Here is a 23,151-nt window from a genome sequence, read left to right on the forward strand (position 1 = left end):
TATTTGAGAAACATCACCATGACAAATTATACAAAATTGAAATAATAGGGAAATAAGTTATATTATAAGCTAGATCAGTAACACAGGGGTTTTGTACGTTTCACCAACAAATACAATAGTCTTCATGACAGCAAATTATTTTGTCATTCTGCACACAGATTTTTAGGGTTAATATTTTTTTTTACAACAGATTTACTAGAAAACATACAATGGCTTCAGAAAGAAATGTATAATACTGTTTCATGTTAAATATTACGCATGTCTCAGCTTTTTCTCTACTTCTTATCTCTTCTAAAACCTCCATGATTTAAATATTGAAGAATATACTTAAAGCAATCAAAGTGTCCTATTTACTGTGCCCCATAAACTGAAATTTAAGGGCAGCATATTCAAAATAAGAGGAAAATATTCTGCTCAGTTGACTCTGAACTTCTGAAATCATTGCATTTGCTCTGAGAAGTTACTGAGAAATTCACTATCACTGAGTTAAAAAGATGGCAAGTAAAAAGGTTCATAGACATCAACGACTATTGCATTTTTCCCAAAAAAGGCTAGTCTAGAAAAACCATAGTTGACTTTTTAAAACAGGACTTTGGAGGTGGATGGAGGTGCAAAAATCTGCATATCCAGCTCCAAATGGACTACCAAATTATTTCTTTTCCAAAGGAAAAAAGGAGTATCAGAGTATAATGGAATAGGCCAGACACAATAGCTCATGCCTGTAATCCCAGCACCTTGGTAGGCTGAGGCAGGAGGACCACTTGAGCCCAAGAGTTTGAGATCAGTCTGGGCAACATAGTGAAATCCCATCTTTACAAAAAATAAGAATAAAAAAAATAGCCAAGCTGATGGCATGTGCCTGTTGTCCTTGCTACTCAGGAGACTGAGGCGGAAGGATCACTTGAGCCCAGGAGTTCAAGAATGCAGCTGAGTTATGATGGTACCACTGCACTCCAGTCTGGGTGACACAGTGAGACTCTCTCTAAAAAAATAATAATAAAAGTATAATGGAACAATAAAGAAGATTAAAAATCTGCTAGAGTTTTATACTTTTTTCCTCTGTATTCCTCACCAAGCCACAGATGAAAAAAAAATGTACCATACCATTACAAGAAGTTAATAACAGAGGAAACCGGAGAGATGGAGATGAAGAAGAATGTGAGAACTCTCTGTAGTTTCCACTCAGTTTTTCTGTAAACCTAAAACTGATCTAGTAATTATTTTTTCCTAAGAATAAAAATAATATAAGACTACTGATGAAATTTTGGAAAAGATACTAAAAGTAAATTATGAAAATCAAAATTGCCAGTAGTCCAACTGCATAGAGATAATCAAGTAACTTCACAGTAAACTAGTATATACCTTACATAGTTATAATTATATAGTATGTAAAGAATTACATATAACTTTTTTTTTTTACTTAACCTACTGTGAACATTTTATCTTATCGCTAAACACTATAAAATTTGTAAGAAATTAATCACAGTTCAACTTTGGAAAAAATTATTTTTGTTAACTCAAGTGAAATAATAGTGAAAAAAATAAGGAAGACAAAAGGAATAAACAATCATAGCATTTGTTTCTGGAACACATGATTATATAGTACATAGCAAGGAAAAAGAAAAGTCCCCAACTACTGACAAATAGCAACATCAAGTTTGGAGCAAAACTCTCCAAGATACAACAGTTTGCCAAATAAAGGTAGAACAGCAGAATAGAAGGTAAAACCTTGCTGAGATGTCCCAAAAGAAGAAATGAAAGTATCATTTCTACCAAGTCTTTCCTTCAAAATTCCTTAATTTTTCATTAATCTCTTTCTAGACTCACATAAATCCTTTTAGGGATACCCTATCTTGCTATTAATTTTTTTATGAAACAGCACAAGATCTGGAAAAATACTACTGATATAAAATAATATCCCCTGTGTCCTAACTTGGTTTTTTTGAGACACTGTCTCCCTCTGTGTCCCGGGCTAGAGTGCAGTGGCATCATCATAACTCACTGCAACCTCAAAATCCTGGGCTCAAGCAATCCTCCTGCCTCAACCTCCCGAGTAGTTGGGACCACAGGCGCGCACCATGACGCCCAGCTAATTTTTCTATTTTTTGTAGAGACGGGGTCTCACTCTTGCTTAGACTTGTCCCAAACTAATGGACTCAAGCAATCTTCCTGCCTTGGCCTCCCAGAGTTCTAGGACGACAGGCATGAGCCACTGTGCCTGGCCCCCTAATTTGGTCATTTTAGTGCGGCACATTTTTCAAGTTTACCTAATATCACCACCAAGCTTCCTACTAACACATAAAGAATTAAGATCCTGCATCCATACATGTGCTTTTGTACTTGGAAGGAACATAGAAGAAGAGATGGACAAAAATAAAATTGCCATGAGAGTTGCTGAACTAGTATGACCAGAATGATGCTGTATTTCAGAGTAGCATTCCCTTTCCAATCCTCTAATTCAGAAAAATATGCAAAAGAAAACAATGTAGTACATACTAGGTAGACATTTGACGATCAATAACCAGATTAAAAGACTACATGTCACCAAGATTTTCTTATTTAAACCACTATCTATATACATCTTCTCAAGTACAGGGAAACAAAAAAAAGGAAAAAACTATTTTTATAATCCACCCAACCAGTAGCATCTAATCCATCACACACCACTAGGTTTCAGTGGAGAAAATGCTGAAATCCCTGACTTAATTTAATTTTAATCAAATTTATTCAGAAAATAAATAACAATATAAAAGCACAAGGGTTTCTAATGTACCCAAAAAAACTTACTTTATCAAAAATCCTAAACTTTGCTAAAATTTTAGGTCTAAAAACTTTTTTATAGAAATCACTGATTGTAACTAACTCACCTGGTGATTCTCCTCCCACATCTGAGGCTTGAGCTGAATCTACTGAAGAAACCACACTGACGGTGTTGGTAGGTATACTTGTGGTAAGTGTAGAAGGTAAGACTGTTGATTTTTTGGTTGCAATGATGACACTTCTGTAATAACAATAAAAAAAGAAGTAGATTGAAAAACACAAATGATCACTTGCATTACTTACATGAATTTCTGAATTTTGAAATAGAAACTAGGTAGCTAACTTTTTCTGGTTTGGGGTTTTTTGTTTGTTTGTTTGTTTGTTTGTTTGTTTTGTTTTGAGACAGGGTCTCATTCTGTCACCCAGACTGGAGTGCAGTGGCGCAATCATAGCTCACTGCAGACTTAAACTCCTGGACTTAAGTGATCCTCCCGCCTCAGCCTTCCTAGTAGGTAGGACTACAGGCATATACCACCATGTCTAGTTACTTTTTTATTTTATTTTATTTTATTTTTAGAGATGGGGTCTCAGTATGTTGCCCAGGCAGATCTCAAATTCCTGGGCTTAAGCAATCCTCCCACCACAGCCACCCAAACTGCTGGGATTACAGGCATAAACCACCATGCCCAGTCCCTTATTTTCTTTTTTATCTCTATTTTGATGTACAATTTAGAATTTCCTCCCAACATGAAATATCTATAATGCTATTCATAATTATCTGCATTTCAATTTTTTTAGAACAATGTCCTATGGAAATAGAACAATCCATTTTAACATTTAAACATATTCACTACAGTATTTTTTTAAATTTAGGATCATCTTTAATAATCTAACAAATAAGATATAACCAAAAGTATATTAGAAAAGAAATGTTGGCACTCAGGTAGAAAAGTAATTTTTTCTTAACCTCAGAATTGAAGAAGAAAACTCACCATGTTTCTAACAAGGATTTTAAAGCATTACTAATTTGAAATCATAAAACCTCAGAAATCTTATAAGGTAAAAAAAACAATGGAGATATAAACAATTTGCTAACATGTATACAACCCAAGTTTTTCTTTTTTAAATCCCAAAGAGTATATCCTTCAATAATATCATATGGAAAAACAATGCATAGGAGGAATAAACAGTAGATGCAAAAATGTCAAATAATCAAAGTTGTTCATCTTGTGTATTATTCAAACACAGGTATTTATGATATGCCAATTTCAATTAAAGTGTAATACTTTATACCAAAATAGTAACTAAAAGACCTTGTTAAGCGTAACTTAAAAGGCATTTTTAATTGAATTTATCTCCATAAACATGCAAAACCCAGTTAATGAGGTAAAGAGGACAGCTGATATATAATGCACTCCCACAGCAGTGCTTACTTTTAATTACCTGGTGTTAACCATAAGCCTAAAGACTTCAACATTCAATTTATTTAATCACATCTTTTCTTGACAATACTGCAACTGCAAGCTGCAAGTATTCCCATAATAGCTTTAAAGTATTCAATTTCTAAACAAAGTTACTTAGGTACTTGATCCCAATAAATGCATTCAAAAGTAAAAAGTAATTCAAATATTTTAAAAATACATTTTGTTGTTATTTCAAAAAGAGATAACACAAAGCAAAATAGGTTCCGTTTTACTTCAGTGCCTATCATGTGAGGGCAAACACTGTTGCCAATTAAATCAAGTTCTCTTGTGCTAGGCATAGCTTATTCAATGTACTTGGGGGTAGCTGGTGTCACATCATTATAAGGGTGACTGCCAATGTTAACTATACACTAAAAAATAGAAGCAACAGCCACCTGAGCCCCCAATCCAAAATGGTGTGTTTAAATCATGGCAGCTTATATCAGATGAAGATTATTGACTTAAGGGGGAGTAGATATGACCTGTGTGTGTGTGTATGCGTGTGTGCATGTGTGCTGGTGGTACACTCAAAAAACAATACAAAATGTAATTTGTATATTTCCTACTCTAGGGAGACATTTACAAACCTACTGCTTAACAAAATCTCTATCCTCTAGCAACCTATTTTTTGAGGGGAAAGGAAGGCGAAATATGGAGAATGTACATTCACATTTGTTCACAAAAGAAAGAACCAGCAAAATCTAGTTTAGTTATACAATAAGTAAGGACTGACAGGAGCAACAGAAAATAATATTTAGAAAAATGAAATTGTTTTTTCTATAATCAAAATTTAAGATATATACCTACCTACCCTATGACCCAACAATTCCACTCTTAGGAATTTCCTCAAGAAAACATGTCTACAAAAAATGTGCACAATAATGTTCACACAGGCTTTATTTATAACAGCCCCAAACTGGAAACAGTAAATGTCCTTTATGCAGAAAAATAAACTTCTTAAAATAGTAGTATGCTTATGCAATGAAATATTATTCAGCCATAAAAGGAAACAAACTACTGATAAACATAACAACAGGTATAAATCTCAAAACCATTATGCTGAATGAATGAAACCTTATACTAAAGAACACATGCTATGTGTTTCTTTTTATATGAAGTTCTAGAACAAGCAAAACTAATCTATGCTAGGAAAAAAACAGAATAGTAACTGCCTCTGAGAAATGGGGACAGGGATTGGCTCAGAAGGGGAAACTTTCAAGACTGATGATATCTTGATGAGGACGTTATATTACATAAGTATATAAATTTGTCAGATGGTATGCTTAAGACTTGTCTCTTTCATTATATGTAAATTTTACCTTAAAAAACTATATTGCTCTCTAGTTAGAGAGCTGCATGCTGAAGTGTTTAAGAGTGAAGAGATGCCTATAACTCACTTTGAAATTCATCAAAAAATAAGATTGGTTGACGGATATATGGAGAGTTACATGATGAAGTAAATAGGGCTAACAGCTAACTGTTGAATCTATATGATGGGTCTGTGAGTGTTCACTGCACAATTCTTTCAACTTTTCTATATGATTGAACACTTTCATATATCTGGTAACAAAAAATTTATCGCAAATGTTCCATATACGCACAATCCCTAGTTATACAAGACATGGTTAATTAAACACAGCAAAAGAACTTGACTTCATTTCTAATCCTTTAGTCTCTTGCTGTTAATAATGCTTTCAGCCATGAATAATATCCATTCTTCTATTCAATTCAGTAAATATTTATTGTCCAAGATCTTTGGCATATTCTCAAGAATAATACATCTAAAGTATGGCTTCCTACATAGATTTACTTTTAACCCAGCATTCCTCACAAACTTCTGTAACTTCTCATAGTTCCTAAGCATGTTGTATCATTTCAAAACTCCAACCCTTTCTATATGCTCTTCCTCAGCCAATGCCTTCCTCTTAGTCCTGCTTAACAGCAAACCTCTGTCTTATCTTTCAAAACCTTGCTCAAAGGTAAGCCTTCCCAAGCTCCCAAAGTCAAAGTTCATAATGCACTATTCTTTGTGCTCCCACAAAATCCTTTTATGTAATATAAAATTACAAATTCTAACAGCAGCTATGATTTATTAAGTACTGACAATATGCCAAGAATGATTATTCAATTCTCAAAACAATCCTAAGGTACATAATAACTTCCATTTAAAAAATTTAAAAAGTAAAGCTCAGAAAGGTAAAGTAACTTACCAAAGTAAATGGAAGAATTGCCCTGCAACCTAGGTTTGTCTAAAACTTAAAATCACAATGATCCAGTTAAAAGGACAACAGGCAGTAGGAAAATTTTGGGATATTTTCATACTCTTTACCAACCATTTTCATTATTATTATAAAGTTTCAATGTAAATGACTAAAATCTTCAACAGAGGAGATCTTTAACTACAACCATGTTTATCTTGCTCTATAGAAGTGCAAATCTAATTTAGTAATAATGCACGTCCTAGTTTACAAAAATAACCCAGGAATTTTAACTTACCAGTACTTAACAGTGATCATGCAGAAACTAAGAATTTCACATTATCTTTTTATACGAATCTTTGGAAAACACAAAGAAAATATAATATCCATTTGACAAAATTTTGAGAGTCTACAACCTAGGCAATGTTCTAGGGGATATTTCTAGCACCTTTCTCAGGCTACAGATTAAGTTTCTACTTAAATTGAAATCCTTTTTAATGTTTAAGAAACAATTATCTGAACTTTTTATTTCTGCCATGAATTTTAACACAAAGTACTTAAAACTTCTAGCATAAAGAAATTGGAAAGTAAATAACCACTTATGCAAGCTAGTTTTTCAAGCTGTCAACTAAAAACTAAATATTAAAGAGATAAAATTATACTTATAGTTCATTTCTTTATGGACTCACTAACTTTAATGAATACTTAATATTTGTGAGGCACTATGCTAAAAAAATATATGAATTATCTCATTTATATTTGTAACAACCCATGAGGTCAGCAGTGCAAACTATCATTCCCATTTTACATACAAGAAAAATAATTTTCCTAAAGTCCCACACATAGCAAGTAAAAACACAGTTTTGGTTTTTTACCTGAACAAGGGAGACTACACTCTTTCGATGGTTTCTTTTAATTTATTAACAATAGACAAATAGCAACAATGTCTTCAAGATCAGTAAAGTTCAGACATTCCATTACAGAATTATATCAGTTTCAAACATCACAAACCTTCACATAAATGCTATTTTATTTAACTTGCAAATAATTCACTAAAGGAGAAAACAGCATTTTACCTTACCACTTTAGTCCCTAAGGATCCAGTTGAAAAGCCAGACCAGCCCTTGAACTTTATCAAGATAAGTCCCTGGCATCCACTAATCACCACAGAGGATCTTCAAATTAGATAAGAGCAAGAATTCTGGCATGGGAATGAACACAAACACCTTTCTGTGCACAAAAGCCCACAACCTGGCAGCCTTTCAGCAAGGTTTCACTCATGTAGCTGTTACTCTAAACTTTCCAGCTATTGCTTGGAAGTTGATAATTCTTAAGATATGAGGAGAGTTGTGATTTCTGACACAGCATTCCTGAGATAAATACATGATCAGAGGGATGCTTTGAAATTCCCAAAGATCTTCCACTAGTCCATGACTGCATGAAAATTTTTCAAAAGGTATCTCTAGCTAAGCAAAAGAGGGGTAAAAAACAGAGCAGTTTGCTTGCCATAAGATAATATATTTAATACATACCAGACATGTTAAGTTTCACAGAACATCCTGGAAAATGCTATCATCAAAATTGCCCTTTGTTTTCTATTTCAATAAACCCCTTAAAATGTATGACCTAAGCATAGTTTCCTAAATAAGTTCATAATCGACTTACTTAAGGCATCAGTAAAGCATAGATTTAATTTCTACACTATTTAAAAAGAAATAAATGCTATAATATATAAAATTTTGATCATTAATAAGGAAATCCCTTTCTTCAACTATGATATATTAAATTTAAAAATCTAGCCCCAGTTAAATATTTCTGAGTATTCAGTCCAACATTAACATAAATTCAGATTATAAAAATTAAGAATATATCAAAAAAAATTGATCATTTATACCTCTTCCCATCCTCAAAATACAAATACAGCCATTATTATTAGCAGTTTGATATATACTTTTTTGAAGCACATGTGAACATATAAATTCCAAACTATTCTGGACACTGCTTTTTTCATTTAAAAATATATCTTCACTATAATTTTACGTCAATGAATAGTGTCTGTCCTCTTTAATGGCTGCATAGTATTTACTATATGTATTTTAAAAACACACGTAACCAATCATTCATAGATCGGCAACTACACAACCAATTTTTCACTATTCCAAAACAATGTTACTATGAAATGCAGCATAGCACATCAGTCAAAGGACAAGTTCTACAGTCAGACAGCCTAGGATCAAATTTTAGCTCCACCATTTACCAGCATAAGACCACAAGCTATTACTTAATTTCTCTGTGTCTTGGTTTCTTCATGTTTAAAGTAGGGATAAAAACAGTTATCTATCTACCTATTTAAATAATGCATTTAGAATAGAACTTCACAGAGTAAAAGTTTAATACATATTAGATTAATTACGAAATTCCTCTTGCAAAAAACACTTACGTATTTCTTCTGTATAAACATTCAGAAGTCGAATTAAGTTTACATATATTAATTTTTTATTAATACTGTCAATTTGTCCTCCAATAAACTGTAGCAATACAACAGAACAAAAATGTTTCTTCATATCCTCATTAATACTAGGTATGATTTCTTAAATCTCTGCTCATCAATTTGGGAGAAATTATCTTATGATTATTTTAATATTCTCTATTAGTGATATGTATCATCTTTATATATTTGCATATTAACAGTATTTCTTCTTATATGAACTACCTGTTCCTATCATTTGTCTATTTTTTCTACATTAGTCATTTTATTGATTTGTTAATATTATATACATATATATATATATATATATATATGTACTGGGAATATAACCTTTTATCTCTAATACGTATTCCAAATATTTACTGCCTGTACATACACACACAAGAAAGCAGTGGTTACTAAATGTCTCATTAAATATGATAGCAAAGTTTACATTTATTGAGTGATTTCTTCATGCTAAGTACACAAAGATTAATATCATTTCACATCAATACATTGTACTGCCTTTTTTTTCTCTTTAAAGACTGTATATGCTAGCATGGTGGCTCACACCTGTAATCCCAGCACTTTGGGAGGCTGAGGCGGGAGGATTACTTGAGCCCAGGATTTCGAGGCCAGCCTAGACAACATAGCAAGAACACATCCCCCATCTCTATAAAAAATAAGAAAAATTAGCCAGGTGTGATGGTGTGCCCCTATAGTTCCTGCTACTTGGGAGGCAGCGGCAGGAGAATCACTTGGGCCCAGAAGTTGGAGGCTGCATTATTAAGTTATGAGTCCTCTCACTACATTCCAGCCTGGGTGAGAAAGCAAGACCCTGTCTCCGCCCCCCCAAAAAAAAAAAAAACCTGTATAGTATTACACAGTTTAGAAATGACAGTTTAGAGAGGAGGAAATTTGTCCAAATTCACTACTAAATGACAGAGCCAGAACGAAAACTAAGTTTTGTCTGATTTATAGATTAATAGTTTAATTCCTATTACTATAAAACCTATTTTTAAAAAACAATAAAACAAAAAGACATTTGAATCTAGCAGCCAGTAAATTTATGTTACATTACATGTATATTAATATGCCCTTTACCTACAATTCAGATTCTGTCAATCTCATCACTCCAGGGCACTGACCTAAGCTTTAAGTAGATGGAGAAAGCACAAGATGATAGAGGATGATGGCAAAAAGGTTCTCCACCAAATTTACATATTCCTTATGTTCTTTCAGAAAATCTTAATTACCATAAATGATTTTAATAAGCTTCAATATCTACTGGGCCAAGCCACAGAAGGTCTAAAGTACAAAACTCTAGGAGATGAAAAAAAATAAAGGAAAGAGACACAAAAAAATAAACAACCTGAAAGTGGGAAAAGACTAAATAACTAAAAAAGATACTACTGCATAGTCCAAAAATGAACATGAATAACAATAAAACAGATTCAAGCAAAGGTTAAATTATGACAAGAACATGTCAAAAGAAAACAGAAGCCAACTAGAAGTGAATCCCATTGGCAAAAATCAGAGACAATATGAGCACCAACATAAATAACAAGGGATTTCACATTGAATAAAATAGGAAACCATAAGACCAATAGTGAATACTGAAAATATGATAACGATAATAGAATTTTATAGTATCTCTTCACAAGGAGTACCTTGATAGTAAAGAAATATACAAAATACCATTTTAATAAGTAGTCAGAGTGAACATCATCAGTTATGAGACAAAACCATGTACCACTTGATAGGATACAAGAAGAAGAAATAGGGTCCCTTCTGTGATACTTCTGCCAAAAATGCATTAACCTGACTCTTACCCTGAGGAAACATTAGACAAATCTGAACTGGGGGATTTTCTAAAAAATAGCTGGGCTATAATCTTCTAAAGTGAAAAGATTATTAAACTCAAAGAAAGACGAGGAACTATTCTTCCACACTGAAAGAAAATAAAGAGATGCAATTAAACACATAATTATAATCTAGATCCTTATACAGTAAAGTTCCTTATTGAAACAATAAATAAAAACTGAAAGGTGTTTAAAGGTTAGAAAGTAGGATTATATCAATATTCATTTCCTTATTTTGATAAATGTAATATAGCTTTGTAGAAAATGTATAATAAAGTATTCAGAGCTGATTGGAGCATCTTACCAGCAACTTCCTTTCAAATGGCTCAGGAAAAATAAAAGTTCTTAGTCCCAGTAAGTTTTCTCTACGTTAGAGATTGTTTGCTGATCAAAATATTGATTTTTTAAAAAAATAATATATTTCAAAACTCTAATACATGTCTCATGGGTAGAATTTCAAGAAATTTAATAATATATAAAGAAAATGCTCAGGCAAATTAGCAAAAGGTTTCTGAAGGCAGAAGAATCACAAAATCAAGAATCTTTAATCAGCTGTCAGGGCTCTGAACATCTTGCTGAATTTCAGAGTTTGTTGGAATCCACAGATTCCTACTCTTTCCCCTCCTCCCCCCACAAAGGCTGGCATGGTACTGGCAGGAAGGTAGCCATTTGTAACTACAAGTGAATTTTAAGTTGTAACAAAGAATACCCCAAGCATTAATTAATTAGCATACAACTTGCCAATGCAATATTAAAATTATATTTTAAAATGATCTTAGTGGTATGTTAATCAATAAAAATGTGAAATGGTGTGTAAACCACACAACAAAAATATCCTTCTATGGCCAGGCACAGTGGCTCACACCTATAATCACAGCACTTTGGGAGGCCAAGGCAGGAAAATAGCTTGAGCCTAGAAGATCAAGACCAGTCTGCGCAACAATAATGAGACCCCATCTCTACAAAATAAAAAATAAAAATAAATTAGCTGGGAAAGGTGGTGCACACCTGTAGTCCCAGCTACCCAGGAGGGTGAGGCAGGAGGATCACTTGAGCCCAGGAGTCTGAGGTTGCACTGACCTATGAAGAAGCCACTGTACTCTAACCTGGGCAACAGGGTGAGACCCAGTTTGGAAAAAAAAAACAAAACCCTGTAATTTTCATATACTAGATCAAAACTTCCCTTTTTAAACTTGAAGCTTCAAAATTTAGGAGTGTTAAATTGAACTCCTGTTACCCTTTTAGCTTTATAATTTACAAATGCAGCTGACCCTTGAAAAACACAAGTTTGAACTACATAGGTACACTTAACCATAGATCTTTATAAATATTAATAAATATATTGGAAAATTTTGGAGATCTGCGACAATTTAAAAAAAGTCACTAACTGTAGGCTAGAAATATCAAAAAAAAATTAAGAAAATGTTATGTATGTCATGAATACATAAAACATATGTGATTCAAGTCTATTTTACCATTTACTACCTTAAAACATATACAAATCCATTATAAAAAGTTAAAATTTAAGAGGCAGCTTCAAGATTGCTGACTAGAGGCACGCAGCACTTGCCTCCTCTACAAAGAAGGACCAAATCAGCCAGTACATCATCACACATGAAATAGAGCCCATAAAACACTGGAATTCAGCAGGAAAGTGACAAGAAACCTCTGATACACCAAAAGAAAGGGAAGCAAAGTCGCCAGCCTGGCTGGTTTCTACCTGAAGCCAGGAGAAATTCCCCAGTGCAGGGAAAAAGCAAGCAAGGGATCCCTAGTGGTCCACATTGCCACTGGAAACTCCTACAAGAAGAGTCCCTTGGTTGGTGCAGGCCTGAGACTACTATAGAAAGTTGCCTAGACTCCACATGACAACATTGTTCCAGAGAAGGACTTTGGACAGGGTCCCACACACCACCTGAGATGAAAGCAGCTACAGCATGGTGCCATTTTGATAGCTCAGACCCCATCAGAATACATCCTTCCATGGGACCCAACAGCCTATGTATCCCTGGAGCCCCACTGACATATGCCTATGATTACTCAGAGGCTGCAGTGTCACAAACTATCAGACCCAGCAGTGTGGCTGGTTCACCAGTGTCCTACACCCCAGGGAATGGGTGGTACAGCACACCAGGGAGGCTGTACCAAAGCTCCCCAGAACCTGAAAGCCACCTGCCTAAGGTCATTGCCACTGATAGCACCTCACTCCCCCATCCCCAGCAAAAGAGCTGACACACAACTGCAAATGGTGGAAGAAGGATTGGTACCACATAAAAACATTTTTAGAGAAATGAAAAAGCAAAAAAATCGAACAGAAATTATGATGTATTTCCATAAAGTTACACTGAGTGTTCCTGATTCTCCTACCTCCCCTTCCATCTCCTCCATCTCTTCTGCCTCTGTCACCCCCGAGACAGCAAGATCAACCCCTCCTCTTCCTCCATCTCCTCAGCCTATTCAACGTGAAGATGAGGAGGGTGAAGAACTTTATGATGACTCACTTCCACTTAATGAACAGCAAATATATTTTCTCTTCCATATGATTTTCTTAATAACATTTTCTTTTCTCTAACTTTAATGTAAAAATGGTGTATATAATACACATAACACCTAAAATATGCATTAATCGACGTTTTATGTTATTGGTGGCTTCCAGTCAACATAGGCTATCAATAGTTAAGTTCTGGGGCAATGAAAAGTTACATGTTTTTTCGACTGGGCAGGGGTTCAGCACTACTAACCCATACATTGTTCAAGTGTCAACTATATAAGCATAACAAACCAAAAAACCATGTACATTACCTGTCAAAAGATCTGAACTGCACAGGCTGTTCAACAGATAGATCACCAAGAGCTCCAAGACAGGCTGGTGGCAGAAGGGGAGGATCCACTGCGACTCCATCTGCTGGTATGTTAACCAAGCTTCGAAGAATGTCTTTCACATTGACATTTTTTGAAACTGGAACTGATGGTGTAGCTTTAGTATCCAATTCATTTCCTCCATCACTTTTGGTTTCCTGAGCTTTATTGACTTCTAAAGAAAGAGTGCATAGCACCTCACTGATTGCATCTGGGCCTGCACTGACACTAGCAGGTGCTGTATGAGGAGTTACATCCATATTGTTTCCTAAACCAGTAGCTGTTTCTTCCCCAATGCCTGAGTCCCTCCTTCGAGCAGATGATGTGCTTTCGGATTCTTCTACTGATGCTGGAGTTAGAGGGCTGCATGCTGCTGGTATGTTTTCTACATTGTACCCAGGAACAGAAGAAATGAAAAAGAAAATTTAGAACTAATTTTAAAAATACATATTCAATCCTAATAGATGGCTATTTACTATGTTAAATTATGAAATATGTCATGTTGTAAAAGCAAAAACTAATTTATAAAATGTACCGAGCAAATATACCTATAATCAAATAGATGGTATAATAAACAAATAATGAAATAAATACTTGCAAAAACCCTCCAAACTAATCATGACATACCAACAGGTAGATACACAAGGTTGAAAGCCATTGGCCTATAAGAAAAATCCTTAGGATAAAGTAAAAACCTCTATCTCAAGCATGCTTGCTACAGCTGGAAAACTTGTTACACCTCTTACATGTATGAATAATTCAATGATCCTTAAAATCCACTACAACAAAGAACATCCCCTTTGCTCTCTGTCACCACCTCCAATCAGGCTTTCAACCCATTCCAACAAAAAAGCTCTTAACAAGGTGACCAAAAACCTACATCTTGCTAAATCTTACAGGTCAGTTCTCAATTCTAACAGCACTTCACATAACAGCAGCAGCTGATTATACCCTTCAACTAGATAACTTTCTTCATGTGGCTTGTAGGACATCATGATCTTTTGGTTTTCCTTCTACCACCACACTGGTTGTTCCTTCTTAACATCCTTAATTTCTTCTTCTCCCTGATTTCTTAAGTCAGAGGGACTCAATCCTTGGTCCTCTTATCTTCTCTATCTACATTTATTCCCTTAGTGATCTCATTCACTCTCCAAGTTTTAAATGCCACTACAACTCTCCACCTCAAAAAAAAAAAAAAGAAAAAGTCAGACTGTTATATATAACTGCAACTCTATATCTTCTCTTAAAGGTCTAAAAGATACCTCAAACTCAATATACTGAAAACTGAATTTCTTATCTTTTTATCTTTCCCTGAAAATCTGTTTCACCTTCAGTTTAACCCATGGTACCTTGTGCCTTGTAATCATTCTAAACTACTTTTTCTCTTTAACATAAACCACATCTGATGTTTAAAAATCCTGTTTTTTCTATCACCAAAATATACCAAGAATCTGACTGCTTCTTACCATCTCTAGAGTTACCATCCTTATCCATCCCACCATCACCTCTTGATTATATTACTGCCAATATCCTCCTAACTGGTTGTGGAAGATGGTTACTATAATGATCCAACTGCCCCATGCCTCCTGGTATTCACCCCAGTAAGAAGTGTTTGAATCTGTTCTGGATCTAACTTACTTTAGCCAACAGAATGTGGCAGAAGTAGCACTGGTATTAAGTAGCCCAAGTTTTAAGAAGGTCTGGCAGCTTTTGTATTCCCAGAACACATGAACACCTCTATAAGAAATGTGGCTGATTTCTGATCTACCTTCCTGAAGAGAACATGTGAGAGGCCATATGGAGACAGAGAGGCCCTTCATACTAATGGAAGAAAACAGGAATTCAGTTGAGAGCAAGTGTCAAGGCCCCAAACATATAACCACAGCTCAGTTGTTTCAGTCAGTCCCAGTTCTTGGAGCCACCCCCACTTAGGAACTAGATAAATGTGTGGAACAGCCATATTAGACTTTCCAGCTGCAGGAAACATCATCTGGAACAGGAATGAACTATCTATCCCCACTGTCCAAATCTAACTCACAGAATCATGAAAATGAGATTAAAATAGTGGTTGTCTTAAGCTTCAAGGTAATGTATCATACAGCAATACATAACTAAAACACTGGCTTTCCTTGCCCTCTGTTCAGTTTTTTCTTTTCTTTAGCACTTTTACCACCTTCTAAAATACAATTTGTTTATTACATGTACTTATTTTCTATCTCCTCCTGCTAGAATATAAACTCATGAGGGCAAAGATTGCTTTTTTCTGTTTTGTTCATGAATATTCCCAAATACCTACTCGGTACTAAATGAATATTGACTAAATAATAAATGGCCTCTTTTGAGTGGTGGCTACTTCTATAACTGCAATAGTTACTTATCTAACTACATTTCTATAACTCACAGCTACTTTTATTTTTTTATTTTATTTTATTTTATTTTTGAGACAGTCTTACTTTGTTGCCCGGGCTAGAGTGAGTACCGTGGCGTCAGCCTAGCTCACAGCAACCTTAAACTCCTGGGCTTAAGCGATCCTACTGCCTCAGCCTCCTGAGTAGCTGGGACTACAGGCATGTGCCACCATGCCCGGCTAATTTTTTCTATATATATTTTTAGTTGGCCAGATAATTTCTTTCTATTTTTAGTAGAGATGGGATCTTGCTCTTGCTCAGGCTGCTCTTGAACTCCTGACCTCGAGCGATCCACCCGCCTCGGCCTCCCAGAGTGCTAGGATTACAGGTGTGAGCCACCGTGCCCGGCCCATAGCTACTTTTAAAACTCTAGTTATTACAGTTAATTGTTAATAAGTCTATATCTCATAAGAGAATATGAGTTAGTTATTCTTCACAACAAATGCTGAGGTCAATAAAAATTTTCAACCCTTTATTTGTAAAGGATATCAATTTTTTACTTACCTTCCAATTAAATGGTTCATTTAAAGAACAAAAATCATCTCCCAATTGCAATTAATTACATGATACTTAAATTAATATATTTAGTTATTAATAAAAATAAATATATGCTCTTACTTTATATACACATAAATGGATTTAAATTCCAGAATCAATATTTTAATTATCATAAGTCGGTTACATTTTGCTTGAACTTTGGGTACAGGGGAAACTTACCAGGGAGTGATATATTCCCATTTTCACCGGCAGTGTCCTTCAATGACTGGCTATGGCGTTCATTTTGGGGTTCCAATATGTCTCTGTACTTGGAGACCATAAGAACAGAGATAAAGTATACAACTGCCAAGGCTAAAAATTGAGCTTGTTTGCTATCCTCCTGGGAAAAGATAAAAATTGTCGATCATGCCACCATTTAATAACATGATTTAATTTTTTTTATATCATAATATTTAAAAATAAAAGATATACACAAATATTTCAATACATAACTATAATATAGAAATAAATTATCATTTATATAAATTTATTAATAAAGTCACCTGAACAAAGATTAGGCAAAGATTCTTGGAAAAATATCTTTATGTGAGAAGTTTTATACTTGAAAAACATGGAAAGAGAGAAAATAGCTCATTTTTTAAAAGTAACACAATATAAAGAGATATGTCTTAATATACATTATAAGAGTAACCAAATAAATAGTCATTATAACTATGAGAATAATTGATTATTTTTACTTCTAATCATAAAATTAAAATATGTAACCTATCACAATGACAACTGTGCTAAAAGACATACATCCAGGAGAAAAAATTGAAGCATCAGACACAGAACAGGATTGCCAGAAAAATTATTGAGAGTATTTTTAACAATACAGACAACCACATGAAAATATAGTGTTTGCCAGATAGAAAAAAAACAAACTAGACTGACTTCTTGAAAGGGCTCAGATTCTATACTAGCCCTACACTCACCTATATATCTGTACATTAATAACCTCTTAATCTAGTCAAATTCTCTATCTTCAAGGGGATCCTACCCACATAACGATTCCGATAACTTTTCAAAATAGGTTTGAACTTATTTAAAGAAAAAACTCAAATCTGTAAATCAAATCCAGAAAATTAAAGACACCTCAATTAGAAGGTAAGAAGAATTACAAAGTTATGGGACAATAGACTTAGAACCTGCCCAACGAAAGAAAATGAGGAGAGAGGAAAGCAACATTGGTCCCAAAATGGACCACAGTCAAAGGGTTCTATGGAAAAAAAAGTTGACGGTTTCTTAATTAAAGGAATAATAACAGGTATTAAAGAACTGAGATATAGGGAAGCAGTATAGCCTTGTGATTAAATCAAAATTTCAAAAATCATAGCCTGAGTACAAGCAAGACCTTGTCTCTACAAAAAATAGAAAAATTAGCCAGGCATGGTGATGTACATCTGCAGTTCCCAACTACTCCAGAGACTGAGGCAAGAGGGTCTCTTGATCCCAGGACTTTGAGGTTGCACGAGCTAAGATGACACCACTGCACTCTCGCCCAGGGTGACAGAGTGCAGTCCCGTCTCAAAAAAAAAAATAATAATTCAGGAATCAAATTGCCTAGGTCCTGAACTCACTTCCACCTCTTACTAATTATATGATCTTAAGCACAATAACCAAATATTACTATCTTCCTCATTAAGACTGCTGTGAGAATTAAATGTGACAATACATATAGAGCATCCAGTATTATGCTTAACACATAGTAAGTACTCAATAACTACTTAGTAGTGATAGTACTTCAAATTCTATACATATACAAAAACCCAGTCAAGAACTCAAGAAAGCACTAAACTACTAGAGAAAGAAGAGAGGGACAAATAAAAATTGAGATTATAAAGTTTATAAGGAATATATATTTTATATTTAGAGCATAGAATACTAAATGTACAGTAAGTGTTCAACAAATATTTATTAATGATAATACTCTAAATGCTGGTAAGTGGAATTACAAATGATTTTTATTTTTATCCTTATACTTTCTATGACTTTAAAATTCTACATGAAAATCTGTCATATTCTATATCAAAATCAGCTAAAACAAAACTGGTTTTTCATCTTTAAAAAACTAAAAACACCATACTGAGGGCAACATTTCATTGTGTACCTTCTTATCACATTAGTATACCTTTGAGGGAAAAATATCCAACATTTAGTAAAATAATACACCATTCAGAAGTTGAACATTTCATTACATTCGGAGCATGGATTCTGGAATTTTGAGACTGCTGGGTTTGAATCCTGACTCTCATCATTTACTAGCAACATTAGCCTGGACAAATAACTCCAGCTTTATGTGCCTCAGATTCTTCATTTATAAAATGGTAATTACAAAGGTATACAGCTCAAGAACCTGTTGTACTTAATGAGTATATGTTAATATAAAATACTTATGTACTCACTATGTAATAATGCATTATTCTTCTTGGTATCATTACTCTGATCTATTAGCTCCCATTATATAGTAATCCTTCATAATATTCAAAGATTCTAAAATCATTGTCAAAAGAAATTGTTTCTAGGGCTCCCTATCACTACCGGACCATTTTATATCACAAACAGTTTTTACTCTCAACACTTGGGCCTAAGAGGAAATATGTATCAACTAAGAGAGTATGTGAAAGAAATACTGTGACTTACTATATCTCTGAAAACAACAGCCCTAAGTCGATTAATATCCATGTCTTGTAGAAGCCGATCAAGATCTCTTACTGGAGATATACCACCCATCACAATGTCCACTGGACTCTATTTAAGATTAAAAAAACATAATAATAATAAATATATATGTATGTGTATGTATATATAAATGTAACACAAACACACATTACACAGATTTTTTAAAAAAATAAACACGGTATTCCAAGAACCAGAAAAACAGAGCTGTAACATTTCTTCTCCTACTTTGCTCCTGCATGTACATCTACTTTTGGGGGGGAGTAGGTGGAAAAGAGAGTCATGTAGGAAAAGTTGACATATTTGAACGAAAAGGTATCACAGAAACAAGAAAAGTAAACATTTGGAAAAGCAGACAAGATTAAGTATAAACAAATCTTTTCTGGATATTTAAACACAAATATTTGAATGTTATGTCCACAGTCTAAAATAACTATTTTAGGATCTCTGTCAGATTTATTTAACTTTATGTCAAAATGAACAAGTAATTTAAGATCTTAATTGTAAATAAGAGTATGCTTTTTAAAAATATAATTATACTGTCTACTTACCTTTGCTGCAGATTTCCCCAAGGAAATAAGGCTTTGCATTGTTTTCAAACCTTTGTCTCCCCTAGTTTTCAGTTGTGTGTGCTGTTGACACTCTAAGCAATTCCTTACTGCTACTGCACACACTATAATGTAAGGAAAAGATTGGGAACGAAAAGAAAATTACATTTAAGACTATGGAACAGATAAAAATCATCTATACAATATGATTTACAGAAGATATTATTCAAAATAGATTACCTTTGGCAAATTCCTAAAATGTCCCTAGATTTTATCACCTATTTGTTGTCTGATATTGTTAGCTTCCCTGTTATGGCCTGGTTAAGATCTTGAGAGGCATTATAGCCTAGTGGTCTATACTTTAGGGTCTGCTTAAAGAGAATTAGTTCAGGAATCTTAACAACAGGCTACTACTTCTTAGATCTCACTTAAGCTAGCTGGGGCAATCTTTTATTAAGAAAAATATAGAGAAGAAAAGAATTGAAAGAATAGTAGAAGAAAAAAGAGCAAATCACATTGCCATGAACTAGTCTAGGATAATAATCTTCTATTCTCTTCATTAAAGTAAATTAAACTGGAAACCTTCGTGTTTTTCTTATATTGTATCATTAGAGCATGATATAATTGAGACTGATGGAGGTACAACATTTAAAGGAAGTTTTATAGGTCTAGTATTTACTGGCTTTCATTAAAACTGCTTAGAAAGTGGGCAGAGAAGAAAATTTGATTAATATGCAGTCCAAAAATTGCCTCTCTAAAACTCCCACAAATCAGGCAGTTAGGTTATTTTAAAGGACAAATTAGGTCATGCACACTTGTCTATGAATTGTTTGATACCAGATAATTATCTCAATTCCCAATCAAATCTGTAGCACTCAAAGTATTTGAATTGAACAAGGATAGGAGAGCAAATGAGAAACAAAATAGAAAACTTAAGTGGGGATTTTAAGTATCACCAGCCTATCATCTGGCTAGCAGAGGTAAGAATTTAGAAAGCAAAGTGTTCAGAAAGGAACCAAAAGAAAGCAACAATTAAGTTGGAACAAAGGAAAGAAGGGGTGGGGGAGCGAGAGAGAATATGGAATACAACTTTGTCAAATTTGGTAGCAGGGCCAGGAAAATATTATAACTTTTTGGATCACTTTTGTCACAGGTTGCATAAAATCAAATTCAGGTCTACATTACAAAGTTTAAACCACACCACATTTCCTAGTGTCAATCAGTCTCAACAATACAGGTTACTCTTTTTGTTGCCATCCTACTTTCTAACCCCCAACCTCTGAAAACACCAGGAATGTGGAGACCAGAGATTAAACATTTGAATTGTTCCCCTAGACTACCATACTCTATGAAGTGATCCTGGACACTTTCCAAGTCTCATTTGTATATATTAATATAAGAATAGTTTAGGCCAGGTGTGATGGCTCATGCCTATAATCTCAGCATTTTGGGAGGTAGGTCAAGGCACGAGGACAGCTTAAGGCCAAGAGTTTAAGACCAGCTTGGGCAACAGAGCAAAACTGTCTCGAAAAAGAAAGAGGAAAAAAAAAAAAAGAACAGAGGATGCTGGAGTAGCCTGAATTATCTCTTAATTCTCTTATACAGCTATGAAAATAAGGAAGACAGAGAATTTCCCTAGCTTCTAAATCTCATGATTCCTGAGTAAAGTGAAACATTTCTGGTACAGCCCTGTAATTTTTAATTCTAGAAATGTACTTCTAGGAAAGTGAAACGATTTTGAAAATAACATACAAAAGCAATAAGTTCTAAATATTTTAATTATATAACTAATAGAAAGTTTAAAGAGGTATACTACAACAGAAAGAGTAGCACGGGTTAGACAAAATTATAGTATTCAAAGTCCAACTTCAGGTCACCTGTTACAGCTTTTTAGGTATAGGTAAATTTCTTAATTTCTCTCATCTCCAAATTTCCTCATGAATAAAAAGAACAAAATGATTACTGACTCACTGTGAAAATCAGCAATGACAAATGACAGTAGTCAATAAATGATAGCTTTTGTTATGCTGACCAATTTGAATCTTTCTTAATTAAAATTTTAAAACAACTGTCTATAAATTGTTAAAACAAGTTCTTTAGAGCATTCTAGGTCTAAAAGTACTTTGACTAGCATTTTGAATAAAAATAATTGTACCAAAAAGTCTAGGTACAGGTTTATATTAGTTTATGTAACAGATATTCTTACTAAATATAGAAAAATATTTAATTAACTAATTAGATTTTCTACTTCTGATGCTGTATTTCCACAAGTGCTTCACTTTTGATCTGCCTTCCTATGGCCATGGTTCCTAATGGTTTGCTTCCATATCTTGGGTCCCCTTCTCCTCATCATCTTCCCTTCATTTAATAAGCAAATCATTTAACAAATTCTCTGCATGTAATTTAGAACTACATACAAGGAACCCTGTGCAAAGAAAAAAATTTTTTGCTTCCCTAAGTAAGTCCAGTTAACACTAAAAGGTCATTTCACATATTTTTACTTTTATGGGAGATTCTGTTCTTCCAGGAAAAGAACAGAGATTTAATAGTTTTTATTAACTGCTTTAACAAATTACCACAGCTTATCTGAATAAAGACAGTACTTGAATGATGCTAATTTAGTATCTTGTTATTCAAGTGTGTTTATAAGAAGGGCAGCATCAACATTACCTGGGCCTTGGTAGACAATTTTAGGCCTCACCCTAGACCTATATAATCTAATCTATATTTTAACAAGATCCTCAAGTGATTCATGGTTATGAATCACCTTAAAATTTCAGAAGTATTACTTTAGACCAAAAAGAGGTTGGCAGAGGCGGGGATTGCTGACCAGAAACACCTTAGTATAACAGATTTTTCAAAATATATCCTTCTCCCCCTATCCAACTTGGCAACTACTACTGGGCATAATACATTAAAAAGTAGCCATATGACAAACTGGCTAGCACATATTTTCTCACCAACAGAAGAAAGATAATTTTCAATTTAATCTCTGAATTATTGAGAACTTTTAAAGTAAATTCCTATTTATTGGGTTTTAACAGCTCACCCAGTCGGAGACACTGCCGCAAAATTCCTCCAGATGACATATTTTTTTCAGCTTCAATTTCAGTAAAGCCAAGAGAACTTGCAAATATAAGCACATCCACAAGGCTAATTAGCCTCTGCAAAAATGTCACAGAGGCTTCTATTGAAAGGCCTTGAGTAGGTTCAATATTCTCCAGCTCATGCTGTAAGAAATAAGGTTTGACATTTACATCTATAGTCTTAGAAAAATTTAATTTTACCAGATATTCCCCAAATTTCTAAATTTTGTAAGAGGTCTGGCTTTCAAAAATCTAGTACAATAGAGGTGATTTCCTTATTTCAT

At 34.0% G+C, this 23,151-nt stretch overlaps 1 protein-coding gene across 1 annotated transcript in view; it reads right to left on the reverse strand.

Annotated features, from left to right (window-relative positions):
* The window catches only part of LRBA (LPS responsive beige-like anchor protein), a 613,453-nt gene that overhangs the window by 456,433 nt on the left and 133,869 nt on the right, over window positions 1–23,151 (reverse strand). The window contains exons 26-31 of the mRNA XM_045552108.1: window positions 22,831–23,011; window positions 19,785–19,906; window positions 19,198–19,305; window positions 16,735–16,894; window positions 13,553–13,994; window positions 2,868–3,001 (exon numbers count right to left, since the gene is read on the reverse strand). Coding sequence (XP_045408064.1) covers window positions 2,868–3,001; window positions 13,553–13,994; window positions 16,735–16,894; window positions 19,198–19,305; window positions 19,785–19,906; window positions 22,831–23,011 — 1,147 coding nt within the window. The remainder of the gene's footprint in view (window positions 1–2,867; window positions 3,002–13,552; window positions 13,995–16,734; window positions 16,895–19,197; window positions 19,306–19,784; window positions 19,907–22,830; window positions 23,012–23,151) is intronic.

Source organism: Lemur catta, chromosome 5 (assembly GCF_020740605.2).
Source record: "Lemur catta isolate mLemCat1 chromosome 5, mLemCat1.pri, whole genome shotgun sequence".
Lineage (NCBI taxonomy): Eukaryota > Metazoa > Chordata > Mammalia > Primates > Lemuridae > Lemur > Lemur catta.